The sequence below is a fragment of the Dreissena polymorpha genome, chromosome 2 (genome assembly GCF_020536995.1).
Source record: "Dreissena polymorpha isolate Duluth1 chromosome 2, UMN_Dpol_1.0, whole genome shotgun sequence".
Taxonomy (NCBI): Eukaryota; Metazoa; Mollusca; class Bivalvia; order Myida; family Dreissenidae; genus Dreissena; species Dreissena polymorpha.
In genome coordinates this window covers 137,428,867-137,449,323 of record NC_068356.1, presented here as the reverse complement: position 1 = coordinate 137,449,323, position 20,457 = coordinate 137,428,867, and the positions used below count along the sequence as shown (strand labels likewise).

Here is a 20,457-nt window from a genome sequence, read left to right as displayed (position 1 = left end):
GCACATATGTAATTGTTAAAGATAATGGTATATATTATATGAATAATACAGACACAATAATAACAGAAATAAAACAGTGAAAATAGGTTTGATACATGTTGCTTATTTGCTAATAAATCCTGATAAACTTGTAGAACATTAATAACAAATGATGTGCTTGAGAAACACTATTTCCCCTTTTGAGCGATTTTGACCTATATATTTTACCTTTGACTTTAAAGGATGACCTTTCACCACTCAAAATGTGCAGGTTCGTGAGATACACATGCATGCCAAATATCAAGTTGCTATCTTCAATATTGCAAAAGTTATGACCAAGGTTAAAGTTTTGGGACAGAATGACAGACAGACAGACAGGCCAAAAACAATATACCCCCTCTTCTTCAAAGAAGGGTCATAACAAATTATAAATTGAAAATTAACTAATGTGATGTTGTGTAGTTTTCTTGCCTTCTGACACTCTGGACTCCAGGAACCAGCTGTATCCGGGATGTCTTTGGTGCCTTGAAGCGTCCCTTGATCAGCTGGGTCTGATGTCGGTCCTTATATTTTGACGGCGACTGGTCGTAAGGGGACATCTTAGACCACAGTTTCACGATGTGGTCAGCTTCTGCGTTGGCGATGGCCTTACTTTCCTTGTCTTTTAAATGAAACAAATACTCAGCCAGGTCCATCACATGACCATAACCTGCAACTCTGTTTGGTCCAATAGAGTCCTGAAAGCATGGATAATCAGTTGAGAAAGAAATGTATTAATGGAAAATAAGCAGAGCACTAAAAATGTATAAGTACATGTGTTATGCTTATTTTGCGCAGTTCCTGCAATTAAAACGCCAATTTAACATGCTGACTCCATAATATACCTATTGATATAAAAATGGATGTAATCATAAATACACAAAGATATTAATGTTTATATTGAGTTATTAGTTTCCATTATTAATCAACATGAAATTGTAAAATTGTAATCATTAATGAGTGATCATTTGAGGACAGAATGCCTAAGTTTATTATATTATATCATTCATCAAAACCTACCTCAGCTTCATCCTCAACACGTTGGAAACTGCCAGCGATAGCCGACGCTGATGTAGCGGTAGTTACGGCAGATAATGATGAAGTACTTGCTGCAGCTGTTGTAACAGAAGCTGCTGTTGCTTTTGTCATAGAAGCTGCTGTTGTTGTTTCTAAAGAGGCACTCGTTGTGGTAGGTTTGGCTTTGAGCTTAGCGGGAACGTTGTACATCTGCTGGCCATACACATCCTTCGCTGACATCTCTTCAAAGAATCAGAACACCCTATCTAACTTTTTTACAATAAACATTTCTGAACAAAAGTAACACAAACATGCCATTAATTTCAACATGAAAATAAGTATAATCATTGTTCTCCTTCAATACCTGATTGAGACGGCCTGTTCTGCTGCATGATCTGCTGAGCCCTCTCACGACTCAAAGCAGGCAGAAAGGAATCCACTATGTGGATGGTTGGATCATTATCATCCATGGCCGCGGAGTCCTCAAAGCCCTCATCCAGGAGGCTGTCATCAGGCTCCACCTCACTTACAGGGTTTTTGGCACCTAGATGCTTACCCGTTTTGTTGTATAGATATTCGATACCTATCAGCTCTCCTGTAAAACAAAAATGTAAGAACTTAAGCGCTATATGATATAGGTTCATGTCAAGGAGTAATCTGCTCATACAAATGGTAATTATGCCTGATTTACTCCACAATGTACATCTGATTTAATATAGAATAAATGTCAGAGAAATGTGTGAATAAAATAGCTAATAGAAATTTAAATTACCAGTGTATTTGTTTGGCGGCTGGAATGTCGGGAAGATATCCTTGTTAAAAAGCTCCTGGCTTAGTCTGTTGGCTGCTGTCTTCAATCTGGAGTCACACAATACAGTCTCCTTCTCAGTGCTGGTCGCAATAATCTGCCGGTCTGCGTTCCAGCGCATCAGGACCTCCAGCAGGTAAGTCTGGAAGTTGCTGGCGCTTGCACTGGTTCCTGCAAAACAATCACACAAAACGTTACTATTTAAGATCGTTACACTATTCAACAGAGTGATGTATGTTTCAACAAGAGATTAGTAGTATTATAACTAATTTACATGTCTTGGTATATCTTTCATGATTGGAATTAAGGAACATGCAACAAATGGGGTTTTATTCTGTATAACATTGTACCTTAAAGGCTATAATAGCAATTAATATATTTATACCTTAAATTAAAACACAAAAAAGAACACAAATAAATCTTACCAGGAATGAATCGCTGTAGGTGGAAATGGAAGGACTCCAAGAAGGTAGATCTTCGTGCACAGCGATACACAGGCAACACCACGCCACCCTTCTTCAGCGTGCCCGTCTGAGTGTAGAGCTGTACGCCTTTAGGGTCCTGGAGGCACTCTACATGCTTCTGCTGCTGTTTCCAGAGCTCCCAGATACGCTCATGAAACAGTGGTACACCCATGGTATCCCTTCCTGAGTCACCACCGAACAACTCCAAGACAGCCTGGATACGCTCCCTGATGACCTCTGTGCTTCGAGTCATCTGACGACAGTGCAGGGACAACTCCTTACGGTCTAAACGGACAGAGACATCTGAGTCAGATGGGTCCGTGATGTCGGCTTGTATAAGCTGCTGCCTTTTAGCTTCTATGAGAAGATTCAGGTCAGACTTGTCCCAACAAAAGATGGCTGCTGAAAGCTGACCCATAAATGCCGCGTACAGTATGTGGGTGTCCGTTGTGACCCCAACAGCAAGACGCCGCATGAAGTGCCACACGTCTAATCGCACCACAAGGTCAGGCCAAGCTGTCCTGAAAATGTCCATCAGTGCTGACTTTCCGCAACAGTCGCAGTCTGTTTACAGCAGGATTGGTGGTAGGACATCAGCCTCGGACTAGCGTTTTACGAGGCCTTTCACCATGTCGCCTAACCCACACCCTTCAATTGATGTCATAACGCTCATTAGCACCTGGCCATGTTCATTGCCAACGTTAGTCGACAATGCTGACGTCCGAGCAGCTTCACCTGCCAACTTCTTGGTTACCTGAAATAAATGTAAAATAGTTCTAAGGCAATTGTAATTTTATTCTATGGTTATTGTGTCTATTTTCTAACAGATTCTAAAGGTGTATTATTCAATATTTTATACCCATCTATACCTTCTTAGTAGAGTCCATCTTTAAAATTCGACCAAAGATGGATGTCAAAGCCGCCTTGACCTCTTCTGCTCGAGACAAAACCTCCTGGTGGTAAACACGCAGGAACCATTGGTATGTTGGCAACTGAGATTGTTTGGGCAGCTCCTCGAAGACAGTTTTGGAACTTTGCTGTCACAGACTTGAGGTACAAAGAACAGTCGTTCATGTACTGCAGTTGTTGCTTCGTCCACCTCGAATTGTGAAGCTCAGTGATCTGCTTCTGTAGCTAAGTAGGGCTGTTACCTGAAACAGCAACATTTCAAAACTTGCACATGTGTGTGGTTCGTCTTAAAAGTTGTAAAATAGTATGGCTTTAAGACAAGGAGAAGAAGTTCTATCTTCAAACTTAATTCTTTTTATGAAGACTTGGTGACTAACTGACCGACAGACAAACTGACCGACAGAGTGACTCAAATTAACCGTATTGTAAATTTCATTTGGGTAAGATATATACACATCTTAAGCTGTACAAAGTCATGATTACCTTAGCCTCGGTGGCGCAACAAGTATATGACACGAGTGTCACATGCGCTATGGTACATTATCTGTACCGGAAACGTGGACCTGGTAGCCGGATCCAGCTGATCCAAGATGGCTTCACTCCAGCCTATCTGATTTTTCTTGCACTTGACACAGTGCAAACTCTCAGTGGCTAGAATGTAGAATGAATCTATGTCTAGCACTATCCTGGTCAGCCGGTACAGGCCCTGCTTGGTCAGATGAGTAACCTTGCAGAAGGGACAGGTCAGCACCATCCTGCATAGCCGCAGTGGAAGCCACAGGAATAGGCGATGTCCAAAATATCTAAATATATAATTGACACCAAAATGAATGCCAGCATACACAATACAAAAATGTTTTAATTTTTATTATTTTTAACACCAGAAGTATTATGTCAATTGATATCAAATGCTGACTGAAGTGCAAAACACTGTAAAGAATAAAGGCAGTAGAAAATAATGCATAACAACACTAAGAATATACTATACATATTCTAGTAATAACATGCATACATGAAGAAAAAAAAAACAAATACATAATGCAGCCATTAAAGCCATATTGTGAGTTAAAACAGCTTCACTTAATGGTTTTTCAAATCATACACACCAGTCAAGTCTTGGCTTCTGGTTTGGTATTGTCTGGTTGGTCCACCTCTGGCACACAGGCGCGCCAGCTCTCGATGAAGGGAAATTCTGGAATTTAAGAAAAGTGTCTGTGTAATATCTAATATTTACTTATTTTGAGTGTTTGGAATTTGAAGTGTCATGATTTGGGAGGAACAGAAACATAAGCTAAAACATTGATATTTGCAATATAAAGAAGTGAAACTCCAGCTGCTGGAGCAGTATTGAATTTTCATTAAAAACAATTAGTTGGTCCTTTATTTAAGGCAAGTGACCGATTGCCCAAACAGTACAAAACAGCACAATACAGCACAATACAAACCAACATAAACACAAAATATGAATAAAGCTGGGGTCACCGCCTTGGAACGGTCAATGCAAAGCATTGGGGGTTTAAACCGGTTAAAGAGCGCTCAACCTCACACTTGGCCCAGCAATATTCATAATACATTTAAGTGTAAATAAAATTTAACGTCATAGCATTGTAACTCAAATCAAACAATAATAAAACGGGAATAAAAACGCATTCAATTTAATTACTCAATGGTATTGAAGATACCAGAGCAACAGAGTTACATTTTTTTGACGAACGATAACAATATAAAGAAGTGAAACCCCAGCTGCTGGAGCAGTATGCAAGCCATTGTTCCAGTTACTGATTTCACATGAAAACTATGAGTTAAGAAATAATATTCTATGATGGTTTGTAGTCGAATAACCCACAGTAAGGAGTATAGATGCGTAGGAATTTAAACACGAGTGCAAAGCACTAGTGATTTGATGAAACGCATATATAGTCCTTACTGTGGGTTATTCGACGACGAGTGATATGATAAAACGCATCTATACTCCTTACTGTGGGTTATTCGACTACAAACCATCAAAGAAAAATAATATTTTGATTCTAACACTATTCTGATTGATTTGGTTCAAGCTTTTGGACGTGAACTATATTGTTTAATACTCTGCCCTTCTTTGTACAAAGTTCACTATTTAGTGACGTCATTGAATTGTACAAACATATGACGTCGTTTTCATTCATAAATATTTTGCGAATGACGTCATTTTCATTGAGAACAACAATCGTAGAAACTAAATGACGTCATGTTTATTGATGCTACTGAAAAGCTGACATGCTATAATGTTTCTTTAATTTTTTTTTAACAAATAACATTCTTTGCAGACGTGGTTATGCCACTTATCACCAAATGTACCATTTGTTGTTTCATTACACTAATATAAATGCTACATTTATTACATTTCTTTTAGAGCGCATTTTAGCACGTGCATTTTACTGCAATATTTTATTCATTAATTCGGAACTATTTTCGAAACATTAAGCTCCGCCAATAATTTATTGCAGAATAACCCACACATGATTTCCTTCTTTGTCTATAGAAAACAAGTCGCGTTCCGTGCTAGAATTATCCATAAGTAGGGCTGTCACGATACGCCGTGAGCGTACCGCGGTATATCGTGGTACGGCAACACTGTATCGCGGTACGTTCCGCGATATTTTACAGAATATGTATCTGTGAAGAAAACAGCAGAATAACAAGTTTTACAAACTTTATTAAACTCAATAATCAGAAAAAACTGGAATCATAGTATGAATAGAAACTGTAAAAGAAACTGTAATAAACTTGATAGAAGTAGTCATACTCTCTATCGAAAAAACATTCTTTTGAAAACACCTTTTTATGACTAGAATGTTAAGATAACGCTATAATGAAGAACAATGATGATTTAACTTTAAACTGTCCATATGTAATCATCACATAACCTAAGAAAATGGACAGAAATTATCACAAATCACAGTTCTTTTTACAAAATAACAACATGTCAACCAATTCTGGAGCCAAGGACGCCCTTTGGGCAGTTACAATATCACCGGCTGAGCTGAACACGCGTTCAGCTGGCACAGATGTTGCTGGTATGCACAGGCGTTGTTTTGCGACAGAGGCAAGTAATGGGAACTGGATACAGTTTTTCTTCCACCAGTCAAATGCGTTGCTTTCTATGCTTATCTGATTCATTAGCTTATATTGCTGTATTTCTTCTTCGATTTTCTCCTGCAAGGACATGGGTGTGGCGGCTGTGGCCTCTTCAACATTCTCAAAGTCAAATATAGCTGCAAGACCAACTTTCTTTGAGGAGTCTGAGGACCGCTGACATTTGGCTGCATTCTCTGAAATATGAAATGTTATAATAAACAAATATATGCCAGTTCTTAAAATTATAAAGTATGATTTGCAACATTTTTTTTTACTTTATAAAAGCAGGCCTAAGTTAACAGGTTAATATATAACAAATCACCTTAAATTTTTGGGTTGAATAAAGTACATTTTACATTTTACTGTAACTGCTGCATAGTGCACTTGTTGTTTATACCTTCATCAGATGTCTCAGTAGGAGATGGTGATTGGCTGGTATTTGGCCTCTCGGGAAGCAGAGGATGTGGAGGAATATGTTGTCCAGGGGTAGAAGCCTGGGTGTCAGCTTGAACGTGTACCTGAAACAATCGGATTTTCTTTTCATTGCTAGAGCTTTTTGTTGTATACATTTCTTTGATGCATCAATGCTGATATTTTGCTCTGTATCACTTTACTTAATACTGACTTCCCTTTATAAAATGTGTTCTAATATTATAATCAATATTATCATTAATCCGGCATTATTATTTTCACTATTAATCATGCGAAATAGTAATAGCAGAAGCAGTAATGCAGTATGTTTTGTTTTGTAGCTTTGTAACCCCTACCTTTCCATCCCCAGATTGTAACAACAGCGCCAAACGATGGTAGGTGTTCTCCATAGCCTCTGGTGTCAAGTAAGTGGTCTTGAAACGTGGATCCAGAAGAGTGCACTCAGACAGGAAATTCTGAAGCTCCTCACTGGTGTACCTGCAGAATAATAACAATACTTTTCTGGTTGCTCACAATTCATGCAGACATGCTTTAAAATTATCATTCTCTTTTTACTGATAACTAATTTGATCAATTTTTATTTATAGTTTTTCAGTTTACATTCTATGAATTTATCACAAAATAAAAATTTGATAATTGTTAATTGTAAAGCAATAACCAAATGACCGGCGTTCTAAGCCTCGCAACATAAACTTCTCTGTATTCAACGCTAACCTAGTATTCACTATATTCATGAACTGTGCGATATGTGTATGGCTTGTTGTTCATTCTTAATATTTAAGTTAAATGTCAAAAGTAGATCTATATGCTTTGGTTATAAACAATGCACATTACACGAAAGAAGGAAAATGTGATCAATTGACAATTCAAATATGTCGACATACAGTACATGTAGAAAACATGTGAAATAAGTCGTGTTTATAATAAATCGTCAAAAAAATTGGGGAAAATGACGCAATAAGTATGTCATTTTATGACGCCATCAATAAACTGATTCATTATACGGATGGCGAAAAATTATGTCATATGACTAGATTTAAAGGTTGAAGGTCGTATAATTTTGAAACTTTTGTTTGTCGACTTTGTTTCTTATGAAAAATCATTCAGTGGTAAAGTAAATATAAATAAAAAAATAACAAAACAAAAATCGTGTAATTTTATATTTTATTTCAACAGTTCTTTTGGTGAATATGTCATATATATATTTTTCTGCAAAATATGCACATTTTCTTCTAATGGGTGACCTTAAAATTCGATCAATGAACCAAACAATATCGACCCAATTTTAGCGAATACCGCATGACGTCATTTAAAAGTAGTCCGTGCACGCGACAGGTATATTCCACAGTGTTGAATACAAGCAAGTATATTCAACAACGTGTTATACCGTAAATGTCGCGGTGAAAATGGGATACAATCTGCTATGTTTGCTTTCCTATTTAATTCACGTTAGGCATAGAGCTGTGTAAAGTATAAGATGGTAAAAATAGCACCACACTGGAATTGGGAACGTCCCATTTTGTACAAGGGTATTTTATACTCATTTATCTGTTGTGTACTAGAATTTTTTCCATTATTTGTGTATTTATATATTTAATTATTTTTTCGTACAATAAGGGCATTTACCATAGATAAATAAAACATTGTGCAAGTTTAAACATAATTACGTTTGTATGCAGATATCTGCAAATGCAGCCGAGTTTACCAACGGCTATTATTAGATTAACTGCTCCGGTTCATTTGAACAGCAGTAATGTAGAGTACATGACGTAGCGTGTGACGAAGAAGAAAGTTTATCGCGTTCATAAACTCATTTGAATAAAGCGAGAGAATGGCATAAGAGTCTTTATTTAACTATGCTAAAATAATTATTAAAGACCCTAGATGCAAAATTGTCAATTATTGAGTTAAATGGATTATTAGATGGATTTTAAAGGATAATTAAAGGTAAGATACTAGTTCTTACGTGTTTTGATTTTTGTTTGTACTTTTGTCGTTCCCTGTTCTCGGACTCGGGGAAATGATTTTAACATAGGCGCCATTGATGCATCGGATCACACACGGCATACCCATAATATTATATAAAAAACACGTTCTGCGCGTCCTTAAATTCGTCGTCCGAAGTCGGAAAACGTATTGCCCTGTATATTTTGTCAAATAAAGTGTCAGTCGCTGCAATGGTCTGTTTACTCGTCAAAATTGTCAAGGTCGTCGATAGCTAAAGAAACTTCAGCATACAGTTTATTTAGTATTGACAGACCTGTACAAAGTCGCGCCAGTCAAAAATCATAAAAAGCGACATATAAAGTTACGGTAGCCAGAACTAGGTCGTCGATGGTGTACATGTATGGTGACATCGACAGCATTTTGTCAAGAGCAATCGCCGCCATATTGGATTTTGATCGTTTTCTTTCGAAAATAAAATGAATTATAGTAAAGTAAAATCATCTTTTCGCGGTCGTAATGTATTAAAATTCGCATACTGCGTACAATTGAATGTATGCATATGGTGATATTTTTACTGGTTTTACAGTTTGTGTGTGAATTTTTTAAAGACTATTTTGCGTACCAGAACAAATACATGTTTATCACTACGCATGGTTACATTTGTTAGATTTTAAGCGCTTTTATGACTGAATTAAAATTATTGTTAAGGTTATTAGATCTATTTATGTTAAATGTCACGTTGAAAAAATCAATTGGGATAAATAGAATACTAGGATTAGCGTTGAATACAGAGAAGTTTATGTTGCTCGGCTCGAACACCGAAAGCGCTCGCCAAGGCTCGCGCTTCCGGCGTTCTAAGCCTCGCAACATAAAGTTCTCTGTATTCAACGCTAACCTAGTATTCTCTATGTAATTTATGCATCAAATTATAATAGAAGCATAGACTTTTTACTTAACATTATATTTAATATAATAAGAAAATTTGGCATTAAGTTAAGAAATATTAATTCATTCCAGTTAGTGACACTTCAATGACATAAAAAGTGTGATTGTAGTGATGAATGATGATAATAATTAAAAACTATGAAGAAGTAATAGCATATTAGAAACAAAATGAAAGGCTATCAATAAGCAATTAAAGACAGGCAAAAGAAGCAAGAAAGAAAAGTGTTTTGTGAGGTAAATAAATACAAAGGTAAACATCTGTTAAATACAAAGGCGTGACAGAAAAAAACCTTGCAATTACGACTTGAGGTGAAACCGATATTAAAAAAAGAAACACAATGAGCAGGTGAAATTTATCAGTTTAGGAGCTACGTGTTTATTACTAAGACAACAACCAACACCAGCTATCTATTGATATAGTAGAACAAAAGCCAAGGATATATAATTTCACAGAAAAGGTATCACAGACACCGGAAAAATACATCATTACCTCATGTTGGATAAACATCAGCACCACTATTCAAACAAATGACATTGAAAATAATTATTAATTATTGTAACAAATTTCGTGTATACATATTTTTTCCACTTGAAAGTCATTTTGATTATATAAAGAATACAGTTACGTTGTGTTAATGTATTCAGTTTATTATGATAATTGCAAACTAGATTTAAGTATTTAAATAACTAGTTATTTTGCATTAGAAGTTAACTACCTTTTCTTGCAGCCTCCATCTGTTCAACCTCCCACACAAGCACATCATCGCTCATTTCCTTCCTGGGGGAAAACTTTGCGTGAGCAAGGTTTGGTCTGAGAGGTCGAAGGCGGGCAGACTGTTCCCGCAACTGCCTACGGGCCAGGTCAGCAGGCATCATGCTGAACAGCTCTGCCTTGGTGGTCGGAGTACTGGCGGTGGGTGTCGGCATTTTTTCTTTCTTTGCCTTGTGGTGCTCTACAGCCTCCTTGCCTTTAACTGTTAAACGTTATTTGGTGCCTTATATGCAATTACTACAAGAACAGACCAACAAACATAAAACACAAACAACTACTGACTACCAAAAATACATAGTTACAAACTCAACATTGGAGTAATTTCAGAATTCTTCTGATAAAATAAGAAATTTGAAGTATATGCATTTACTCAATCGAGTCATGTACATTTTTGACGATGCTGGAACAGCATGGTCTAAGGTTTGATAACCAGTAAAAATATTCTTCACAATGGCGACCTATGTAAAAGACCGAGCCAGTCCGATTGAGATAACTCGATTTTTCAGTTACTTCCCTTGGCATTCGCCACTGCGTAGGAGATTGCTCGTTGATTTTCATTGAGAACATTCTCCTAGCAGTGTTGTCGTTCGTGTTGATAAAGGTAAGTATTAATAGAACAGCATATCCTGGGGAAACAGATTCAATAAGTGTATCGGAACGTTAATTTCAAATTAGTAATTTTACATCCATTTTATTTTTATGGACCAATGAAACAACTATATATTTTCTCTATTTTGTTTATATTTGTTCTCGATTAAGTAAATAAATTGCGAATAAAAACATGTAAAATTAACTTTTTACGTGATCACAAAACTTAAGAATGCGAACACTTTCGAACCTGAAAATTGTAAACGCTGCACTGCTATGATATATATAGATAAAACAACATTTCTTTACGTAATTGTCCGTCCCGCTAACGCAGTGGTAAGGACGTTCGCTTTTCCACCTTTACGACACCGGTTCGATTCCCGCTCCCGGCGCAATGTTATATTTTGTCTGTTTTGTGGTCACCATTCCGGACAGGTGTTTTTTTCCGGATAATCTCACCCCCCCCGCAGCATTTGACCATATACAAAATTAAAAAGTATTTCAGTACAAAACAAGGGACAAAATTGTCACAAAACCAGGTTTTCATTGTGAAAAAAAAATCTGATAAAGGGAGACAACTCAAACTGAACTTTTGATATGAACAAACAAAATTAACCCCCTTTGTAAGTTTGTTTTAAAATAAATCTATTTTTAGTCGTGGCGACCTTGACATTCGAGATATTGACGTGATTCTTTCGTGCGACACACCGTCCCATGATGGTGAACAAATGTGCCAAATGATTTTAAAATCTCATAATGAATGACATAGTTATAGCCCAGACAAGCTCATTTATGGCTATTTTTTACCTTTGAACTCAAAGTGTGACCTTGACCTTGGAGATATTGACGTAATTCTTTTGCGCGAGTGCGCGACACACCGTCTAATGGTGGTTAACAAATGTGCCAAATGATTTTAAAATCTCACAATGAACGACAAAGTTATGGCCCGGACAAGCTTGTTCCGCCCGCCCGCCAGCCAGCCCGCCAGCCCGCCCGCATTCGCCAATCTAATAACCAGTTTTTTCCTTCGGAAAACCATGTTAACAAATAGCTGGAAAGTGTAGCTATCATTCAAAATTCGTCCCAACTGTCGTCAATCTAATTTTATTAGGTAGGAGTGCTGGACACACACCGGGTCCCAACATTATGCAGCCTCAGCGCGGAGGTAACTCATTACCTTGGAAAAACACAAATACACACACTGGGTGCAGCCTAGGCGCGTATAGACTTAAACAAGGCAACAAACTCAAGTGCGGGCACAATCATTTAAAATTTACATATTTTATACGATATTCTAACAGAAATTACACAACCACCTAAGTGTACATACCATGTTTGATATTTCGTTTGATTGTTAGATTTCAGCATATACATCTATAAGGTCATTTCGCTACTAGTTAACTTATCCATATGTTCGTGGGCGAACTCGGATAGTCAAGTGCTCATACGATTGAGCTCACATGGTCCGGCTATGTGCTCATACCTACTTTCGAGAATCATCATGAAGGTATTGCCATACTTAATGAACAAGAATGTGACCCGCCTCCCAGTTTCGCTCAATGGGTCAAGTTACCCACGGGTACTACTTCCCCGTACCACTAAACTTTTTTTCGTACCAAAAATGTTACGTACGCAAATTTTTTTCGTACTAAATTGTTTTTCGTACCCAACATTTTCGTACCCAATTTTTTTTATCGTACCCAAATGTTCGTATCAACATACACAATTGTGGTGATATAGATAAACTTAAATTGATGTTTTATATCCATCCTCTTCAAAAGCATCGTCACACCAGTACTGCAAGTACTTTGATTTTAAATATTGAACCATATTACACTTTCAATATTATCACAACAAACAATGCTTACACTATGTCTCAAATCAGAAGAAAACATTAAAAATAACATTTACAAACTCATGTTCCAGATAGGTGGATGTACAATAAAAAATAGGTTACACTTCTCTCTTATTAAAATAGAATAACATTATGATTGAACAGCTACATTGAATATTAGTCTCACACATGTATATAAAGCAAGTAATTAATCATTTCCTTATAAAAACTACCTTGTGGAAATGAGTTTACGCACTCCTTCAAGGCAAACTTGTTTGCCGACAAAGGAGTGTCTACCCGCGCCTCCTTTCTCATGTCGTACACAATATACGCACAAATTCCAAGGGCGTTTTCCACAACCCAGTGGAAAGTCTGTCCCCTATACTTTGCAAATTGGATTGTGTATTGCCCTAGGATATGCTGGCGACTAGTGACATCGCCGCCCAATCTTCGCACGACAGCTACCGCCTGATCCTCAACCACATCTGGTGACTGAAACAGTGCCGGAAGGCTGCCTGTGCTTACCATAGGGACCTCTCGGCGAATCATCCGCAGATCCCCAGAGGGTAATCGCGCGAATTTCGGACGCAGATTCATGACTGTACATGTAACAACATTACATATGAAAACACAAAAAGAATTAGAAAATATTATTAATTTTGATAAGTAAACATTGTCATCTGTGCAATTTAACGTTTAAACGAAAGGGGGGTAAATGATTAAAACGGAAAACGTTTAAAATCCATATAAACATCTAAACAGCAGTATTCTACACGAAGGGTTCTCACGAAACCACAACAATAATACTCGATGAATGGGCTGTCCGAAATCCGAAAAATATGTACACTACAATTACAAGACGATACTACAAATGTGCACGTTAACATTAAAAACGATTACTGACATTATTGACTGTGATATTATTCTTACCTATTTAAATGAACAATCGTCGTTATAACATTTCTATAAGTGCTTAATATAATACGCAAATAATACACAGGTTTTCTCGCTAAGAATTTCAAGATGGCAATTTATGGTAGGTTGTTGGAAAGAATGCTGCGATTTGATTGGTCAATTTATGGAAGATTTACGGGAGACTGCTACAGTCTGATTCGTCAGCGAAAGATGGAAGATTCGTTTCCACGGAGCGCAACTGTGAAAAAGGGCTTTAATGCATGTGCGTAAAGTCTGCACAGGCTAATCAGGGACGACAGTTTCCGCTTTTATGTTATTTTCCGTTTCAGGAAAGTATCTTCTTAGCAAAAATCATGTTTAGGCGGAAAGAGTCTTCCCTGATAAAAACTTCACAGGCTTATCTGCGGCGGCACTTTACACACATGTATTGTTTCACAGAGCGCGGCTCATTTATATTCATCGGCATGAAATTTCGTGTTAAAAAAAAAGACTTTTCGGGGACACGCTTTTTTCGTTGATTTCTGGTTAAGGAATATTTTTGGTAATCTGCATCGGTCATTTTCCGATGTGTTAGTGTCAAATTAAAAGTGTTTGTGTTTAATAAGTGGATCGGTCAACGAACGAAATCATTGATTCCGATGTTTACCGATGTGTTCCGATGTATTCTGATGTGTTCCGATGTGTTTGTGTTTAATAAGTGGATCAGTCAAGGAACGAAATAAACGAAAAGTAATGTAACAAAAATAATAATGATTTAACAGTTCGTGAATCTAGTCAGGATATTGAGGAAAGTATGTGTATTTTTATTATATTTATTAAGAATAAACGAATAGTTTTATTGTATCGAAACTAATATTTGGGACCCTATGAATTCTTCCTTCGAATTATGATCTCGTCTATCAAGTCAAATAATGAAAATTGATCACAAAGAGACACGTGGATTTGATTTCTCGAAAGAAAAAAAAAATAAAGATAGGGAAAGTCACGTGACCTTGATCTATAGAATAATTGACGTCATAATTAAGTCCTTCGTCACCGTCTTGTGCAAACACGTTAGCAGGTCGGACATCCAGCGGGCCCTACAATATTTAGCAGAAAATAAACTTCCCCAACGTTAAACACTGTTCTAACATGACAATCTCGCGGAATGTTAATATAGATAAATAACTAATTGCTGTTAACTGCCCAAATAAAAGTATAGGTATCGATCCCGAATGCAGCATGCATGTATTTAAATCAAGGAATTATAAATTAATTGTGTTGCTGTATAAATATTTGGTTAAACATATGTAATTACATGTAGAGAAGCATTTGCAAAATAAACCGATCGTTCCAAAATCACGGGCGCATAATTTATTTCCAGATAAATACTCTAACAAACATCACGCAAACATATTGTATACATTAACATAGCGGTTTATTGTTGACAACACGTTCTGGTACAAGTCACATTGTCTTAGTCACGTGAACATGCATAATCACATGTGAGTATTTGAATAATTAATATGATTTTGTATCAATTCATTTAACCGGGTACCTGAAAATGACGACCAATCTCTGCTGTGTAAACGGTGACGTCACACATTGCGATGACGTCATCCGACGGTTTCCGCAAGAAACGCGGGGGTAGATCGTCAACATCCATGATGGTGATATTTAACGTTGTTGATTCTTCTTGTCCAGAAATGTCCTTTAAAATACTACCAATCTTATAAATATCCTTTAACATATAGTAGTACGAATGAAAACTATTCATTTAGTTGTGTTCAAATACACAATCCAAAAAAGGCTTATATTACATCATCAAACTAACAGACATAGAGACTGAAAGACTGGGACAGACAGAAAAACAGACAGTTAGACATACGGATTATGAAATAGACAGAAAAAGACGGACGGACAGACACACACAGACAGACAGACAGGCAGACGGACGGACGGACGAACGGACTCACGAATGATACATTGTGTGTCTAATAATTTGTGGGACTATCAAAATCGTATTGTGGGTCTTTTCATTTTTGTTTCTAACGAAAGATACATTGTATGTTTTTCAGACTTCTGTGTCTATTCCACTATGTGTCTTTTCATCCAAATAAATTGTGGGATCATATTATGTAAAATAAAGAGTTACAACTCCTCTGGAAAACTATGTATTTTACACAAACACCAACAAATGACACATATGTTATATATGTTCAATAAAAACATATTGTATCAAATAACTGTCACGAATGCATACTTTTATAAATGTAAACTACCGGTAATACAATCAAGTATTTGCAATCTATGCTAGTGCTCTAAAGAAACAATAAAACACTTATTCTTTGAATGTAGAAAAGTTCAACCATTGTAATCACTTTCCCCAAAACTTAAGGAAAGGAATATTGACATAAGTTTCCTTTATCATGTCAAAAATATTATAAATGAAAGGATCCGCATTGTGCATCAAATTGCGCTTAACCACAACTAACTGGATTCACACATTAAAAATGGCAACATTTCATAATGTAATTTCTTCTCTTTCTCACTTTAGCCATACAAAACCACATTAAGCATCGCACACCAAGACCATGGTTACCCACCAATTCAACATACATTCAGGTACATTTACACAACATGACTTAAAACTACACATTTTTTATTTTTCAGAGGTGTATGTAAAGACATATAGTGGATATTTTGCCTGCAAGATAAAATGGTCAAAAGTAATGTGCATCATTGGTCTATTCAAAACAATGTTGCAAACCAGTAAATGACAAAATGCAGGCATACTGGACAAACTTTAATAGCATAAGATTAAGAAAATGGTTGTGGGATGTCACTAATATGAACCTAACATCAATTATTGTGGGTCATCAAAGAAAGATATAATTAAAATGTTACCGAAAAAAATATGACCTTATTCTTAAACTAAAATATCCATCTCTGTAGGAAGAGTGTAAAGATTAGTAAATATAAGATTTAACTATGTTCACAAATGGATTTTACTGCAGCAGAACTAAATGGAACAAAATAAAACAATTAAAAACGAGGGCTGTCCGAGGACAGCGCTGGTTAACTTTTCTGAATACTTGTCACATATTTGCTCAGATCACATGTTAATTTTCAATATGTTCAAGTTATTACAGAGTATAATCTCTGATCACACGTACTTTTCAGTACATTGAAGTTTTGTAATTTAAGCTTTTGTAATGAAAAACTAACATTGACAAATACAAATAACATTTTCCCAAAGTTATTTGTGATTTATAAAAAAATTTAACCGCAGCAAATGCCGCGGTGGGTACAATAGCTCCCATTTTCTTTGAAAAGTTGAGCTAAACGACACCTAGGGAAAGTCAAACAAATATTGAAATTGAATGTCGTATTCTTCTACAGACTCAGTATTAATTCTATCTACAACATGTATAGACAGTTAATATGTATAAAAATAAATATCTCCATTTACCTATAAACACACGTGACATGAACTTCAGAACTAGATGCCTGTCGAGCCCAGTGTCAATAAAGCAAAGTTGGTATCCTGTTCGGACACAGACACAATTAATAATAAAAAAAACCTGACAAAAACCAACAAGAAATATATGTTTTAAAAAAGTGTCAATGCATAAGGGAGATACAGACCGGACAAGGTGTATAATGCTAATTTTTTACCTTTGAACTCTTATATCGACTTGAGCGACTATATCTGAGGCAATCAGAAGCCTGTTTATGAAAACGACGAGCCAATGAACACCAGGCTTTCTAATCGACGCATGCGCGTACACCCGCGTGTTGGACATGTGGCTTTTTTGTGTAGTGGGACTGTCAAACTTGCAGAACCCATACAACGGATTTATATTTGACGATATTTGAAGTGTGACCTTGACCTTTGAGCTAGAGACCTGGATCTTTCGTGTTGCACACCGGCTCATGGTGTTGAACAATTATGCAAAGTTATTTTTAAAAAAGTGTCAATGCATAAGGGAGATACAGACCGGACAAGGTGTATAATGCTAATTTTTTACCTTTGAACTCTTATATCGACTTGAGCGACTATATCTGAGGCAATCAGAAGCCTGTTTATGAAAACGACGAGCCAATGAACACCAGGCTTTCTAATCGACGCATGCGCGTACACCCGCGTGTTGGACATGTGGCTTTTTTGTGTAGTGGGACTTTCAAACTCGCAGAACCCATACAACGGATTTATATTTGACGATATTTGAAGTGTGACCTTGACCTTTGAGCTAGAGACCTGGATCTTTTGTGCCAAGTTATTTAAAAACAAATGTCAATGCATAAGGGCGATACAGCCTGGACAAGCAATCCTGACCGAAAACCTAAACCAACTAACATACAGACACGCAAGTGCCATTGTGGTAACTATATCGAGCTCACTGCCAGCGGCAGGACAAAAATTATTCCAATCATACTGTTAAACATTCCCATCAGAAAAAACTAATTGTCAGTGTTTAAGTCAACTGCCTCGTCCTTTTTAAATATTACAAACAAGTAACTGTAAAACAAAAAACATGCTTAGGGTGTGTGCATATGTATTTTGTAATAACAATTTCGAACTAAAAATGTATAGACAACTCTTTCTTAAGACAAAATTTCATTAAGATTTGTCAAACTTAATATTATCTTTAAAAAAATGGATCAAACATGTGTCTTCAAGCATATTTACAATTATTTTTGTAAATTTTTGCACACATTCTAGCTTTTGTACCCACATGACCCAGATTTCATATTGGTCTTGCCAAAACATTTTCTTCAAGTTTGGACCATACATATGGCAGCTTAAGTTATATATTATTAGCGACTTTTGGAAAGGACACACAATCTTTTTTCGGCGTAAGCTGCATAAGCCAGCTTTTCACCTTAGCCTGACCTTTGTAAGTGTCCAATAAAATTCCAATAAAATTTCCCGCGGCTAGGTACGAATGAATACACTTCATTTATTCCATTGGCTGATTTGAGTTTACCACCAGAACATTGGAAACATATCCGCGTCTTTGTTACACTGTTTTACTGTATGAAACAATTTTATCTCGAATGAAAAGGCTTAATAGATAGAACAGTTTTACACTCAATTCTCGACATCAATACAGTTTGTGCGTACACCTTTTATTTTCAGAGTATTACCAGCGCAAGAGCGTTTATACTTAAAAGGCTATGTTCTCATATTTAGTTCTTACATCCTTATTCCTGTCAACATGTTAACATGTAAAAGTATAAAGAGCAATGGAAGCGAGGCCTCACTTTAAAGCATTGCATTTCAACCCGCGAGTTCAGAGTTTATATACAGGTCATCACCGGAGTTGGCGGCCAGTAAAATAATCGTTATATAATAAAGACGCTATCCGTGAACTAGGTGACCTGGAATTTTCTTTAGACCAGAAATATGTTAAATGAAGATATTCAGCAATATAATTATGGTATGTAAATAATAGATTCTTAATGTGTTTTTAACAATACAATGATAAATATTATTGTTGATAAATTTAACAATAATTATTCGTCCATATTGCCTAATGTACTAAAGTGATATTATGAGCATGTAACAGTTTATAGGTGTCTATCGCAACCGTTGATTATTTTTGATGTTTCTACTTCATATACACTTATATTAATTAATGCAGCATCATCATACTAAAACAATATACCAGAAAGAGAAAAATAATGCATTTGAATATCAACCGTACTTTCGTTTGACAACTGATCATGCGTTTACGAGTTGAACCTAAATTTAGTTTTAGTGCAGATTTGTTCATACGACACAAAGACACGAAATTGTTTTACGGATCATTTCAGCTTACAGGACTGGGTGGGTCACGTAAGAATATCGAATATAAAATATATTTTTATAAACAACTGGTAGCAAGGTGAGTTGCAGATAATTAATCAGTAACCACATTTTAACTAACTATTTTGACCTGTTAATTCTTTTCAGCTCAATTCAACAGTGCAAAATGCCCATAATATCACTTTAAGCATTAGCACGATGATAATTGATACTGTTAATAATCGAATCAAATTGCAATGCCCGACAAACCACTAAAACAGGTTTGTTCGAAGAACGCGCCTATAAATACGGATACTTCTCGTGTGGCCGGTTGACTCATATGTTTAAATTTCACTTCCATTCTTCTTGTGGTTTTCTGTTTTGTATCTATAGGTTTATGACCAGCAATATGTTATAATGTAAAATAAGCCGCGAAAACTCCCCGTAACATCCCGTACTGCGTGTGATGCAGCTAAGAACTGCACAGAAAAAGACATTCGCTATCCTTGATCTCATTCATTAAACTATTTACGCCGTATATCTTTTTTAAAGATATTTCTTGTTTTTAATATCAAAAACCACAGGAGAAAAAGAATATATTTTGAAAAATGTTTCTTCCTAAGTAGTGACAAGTAGAGCTTGATTCTAAAATTCATTTGTGATATATGTTCATAACATGTGTTTTATTCTATACCTTAAACTTTACTTATAATTATTTGTAAACTGAAATCAGGTATATAAGATAATAAATAAGGTACATTTCAAAAGCATCGATGAAGCAAGGAAAATATTGCATCTATGCTTTTGTATAAGCATTTTTAACGTTTGATAATATACCAGATTCTTTTCCACCTTTAAACATATACATAGGAAAGTTTCGATTCAACAAATAAAATGCTCACGCAAAAATTACCACTTGCA

At 36.2% G+C, this 20,457-nt stretch overlaps 1 protein-coding gene across 2 annotated transcripts; it reads right to left on the bottom strand.

The window, feature by feature from the left end:
- Positions 1–5,772: 5,772 nt before the first annotated feature.
- LOC127869132 (uncharacterized) lies at positions 5,773–13,539 on the bottom strand. Of its 2 annotated transcripts, XM_052411464.1 has the most exons (5): positions 13,085–13,539; positions 10,374–10,625; positions 7,101–7,242; positions 6,731–6,851; positions 5,773–6,527 (listed from the first exon to the last, which is right to left on the bottom strand). In XM_052411464.1, the coding sequence occupies exons 1-3, from the start codon at positions 13,446–13,448 to the stop codon at positions 7,166–7,168; spliced, it is 693 nt and encodes a 230-aa protein (XP_052267424.1). In that variant the 5' UTR covers positions 13,449–13,539; the 3' UTR covers positions 5,773–6,527; positions 6,731–6,851; positions 7,101–7,165. The 2 variants fall into 2 exon arrangements, with proteins under 2 accessions (XP_052267424.1, XP_052267425.1); XM_052411465.1 differs by lacking the exon at positions 6,731–6,851.
- Positions 13,540–20,457: the final 6,918 nt, after the last annotated feature.

Bases quoted from the DNA above. Each gene is read 5' to 3' on its own strand.
- LOC127869132 (XM_052411464.1), bottom strand. From the start codon at position 13,448: ATGAATCTGCGTCCGAAATTCGCGCGATTACCCTCTGGGGATCTGCGG. The intron at 10,626-13,084 runs GTAGTTTTTATA...TAACAGTTAAAG, and splicing joins CGTAAACTCATTTCCACAAG to GCAAGGAGGCTGTAGAGCAC. The intron at 7,243-10,373 runs GTAGTTAACTTC...ATTATTCTGCAG, and splicing joins GATGGAGGCTGCAAGAAAAG to GTACACCAGTGAGGAGCTTC.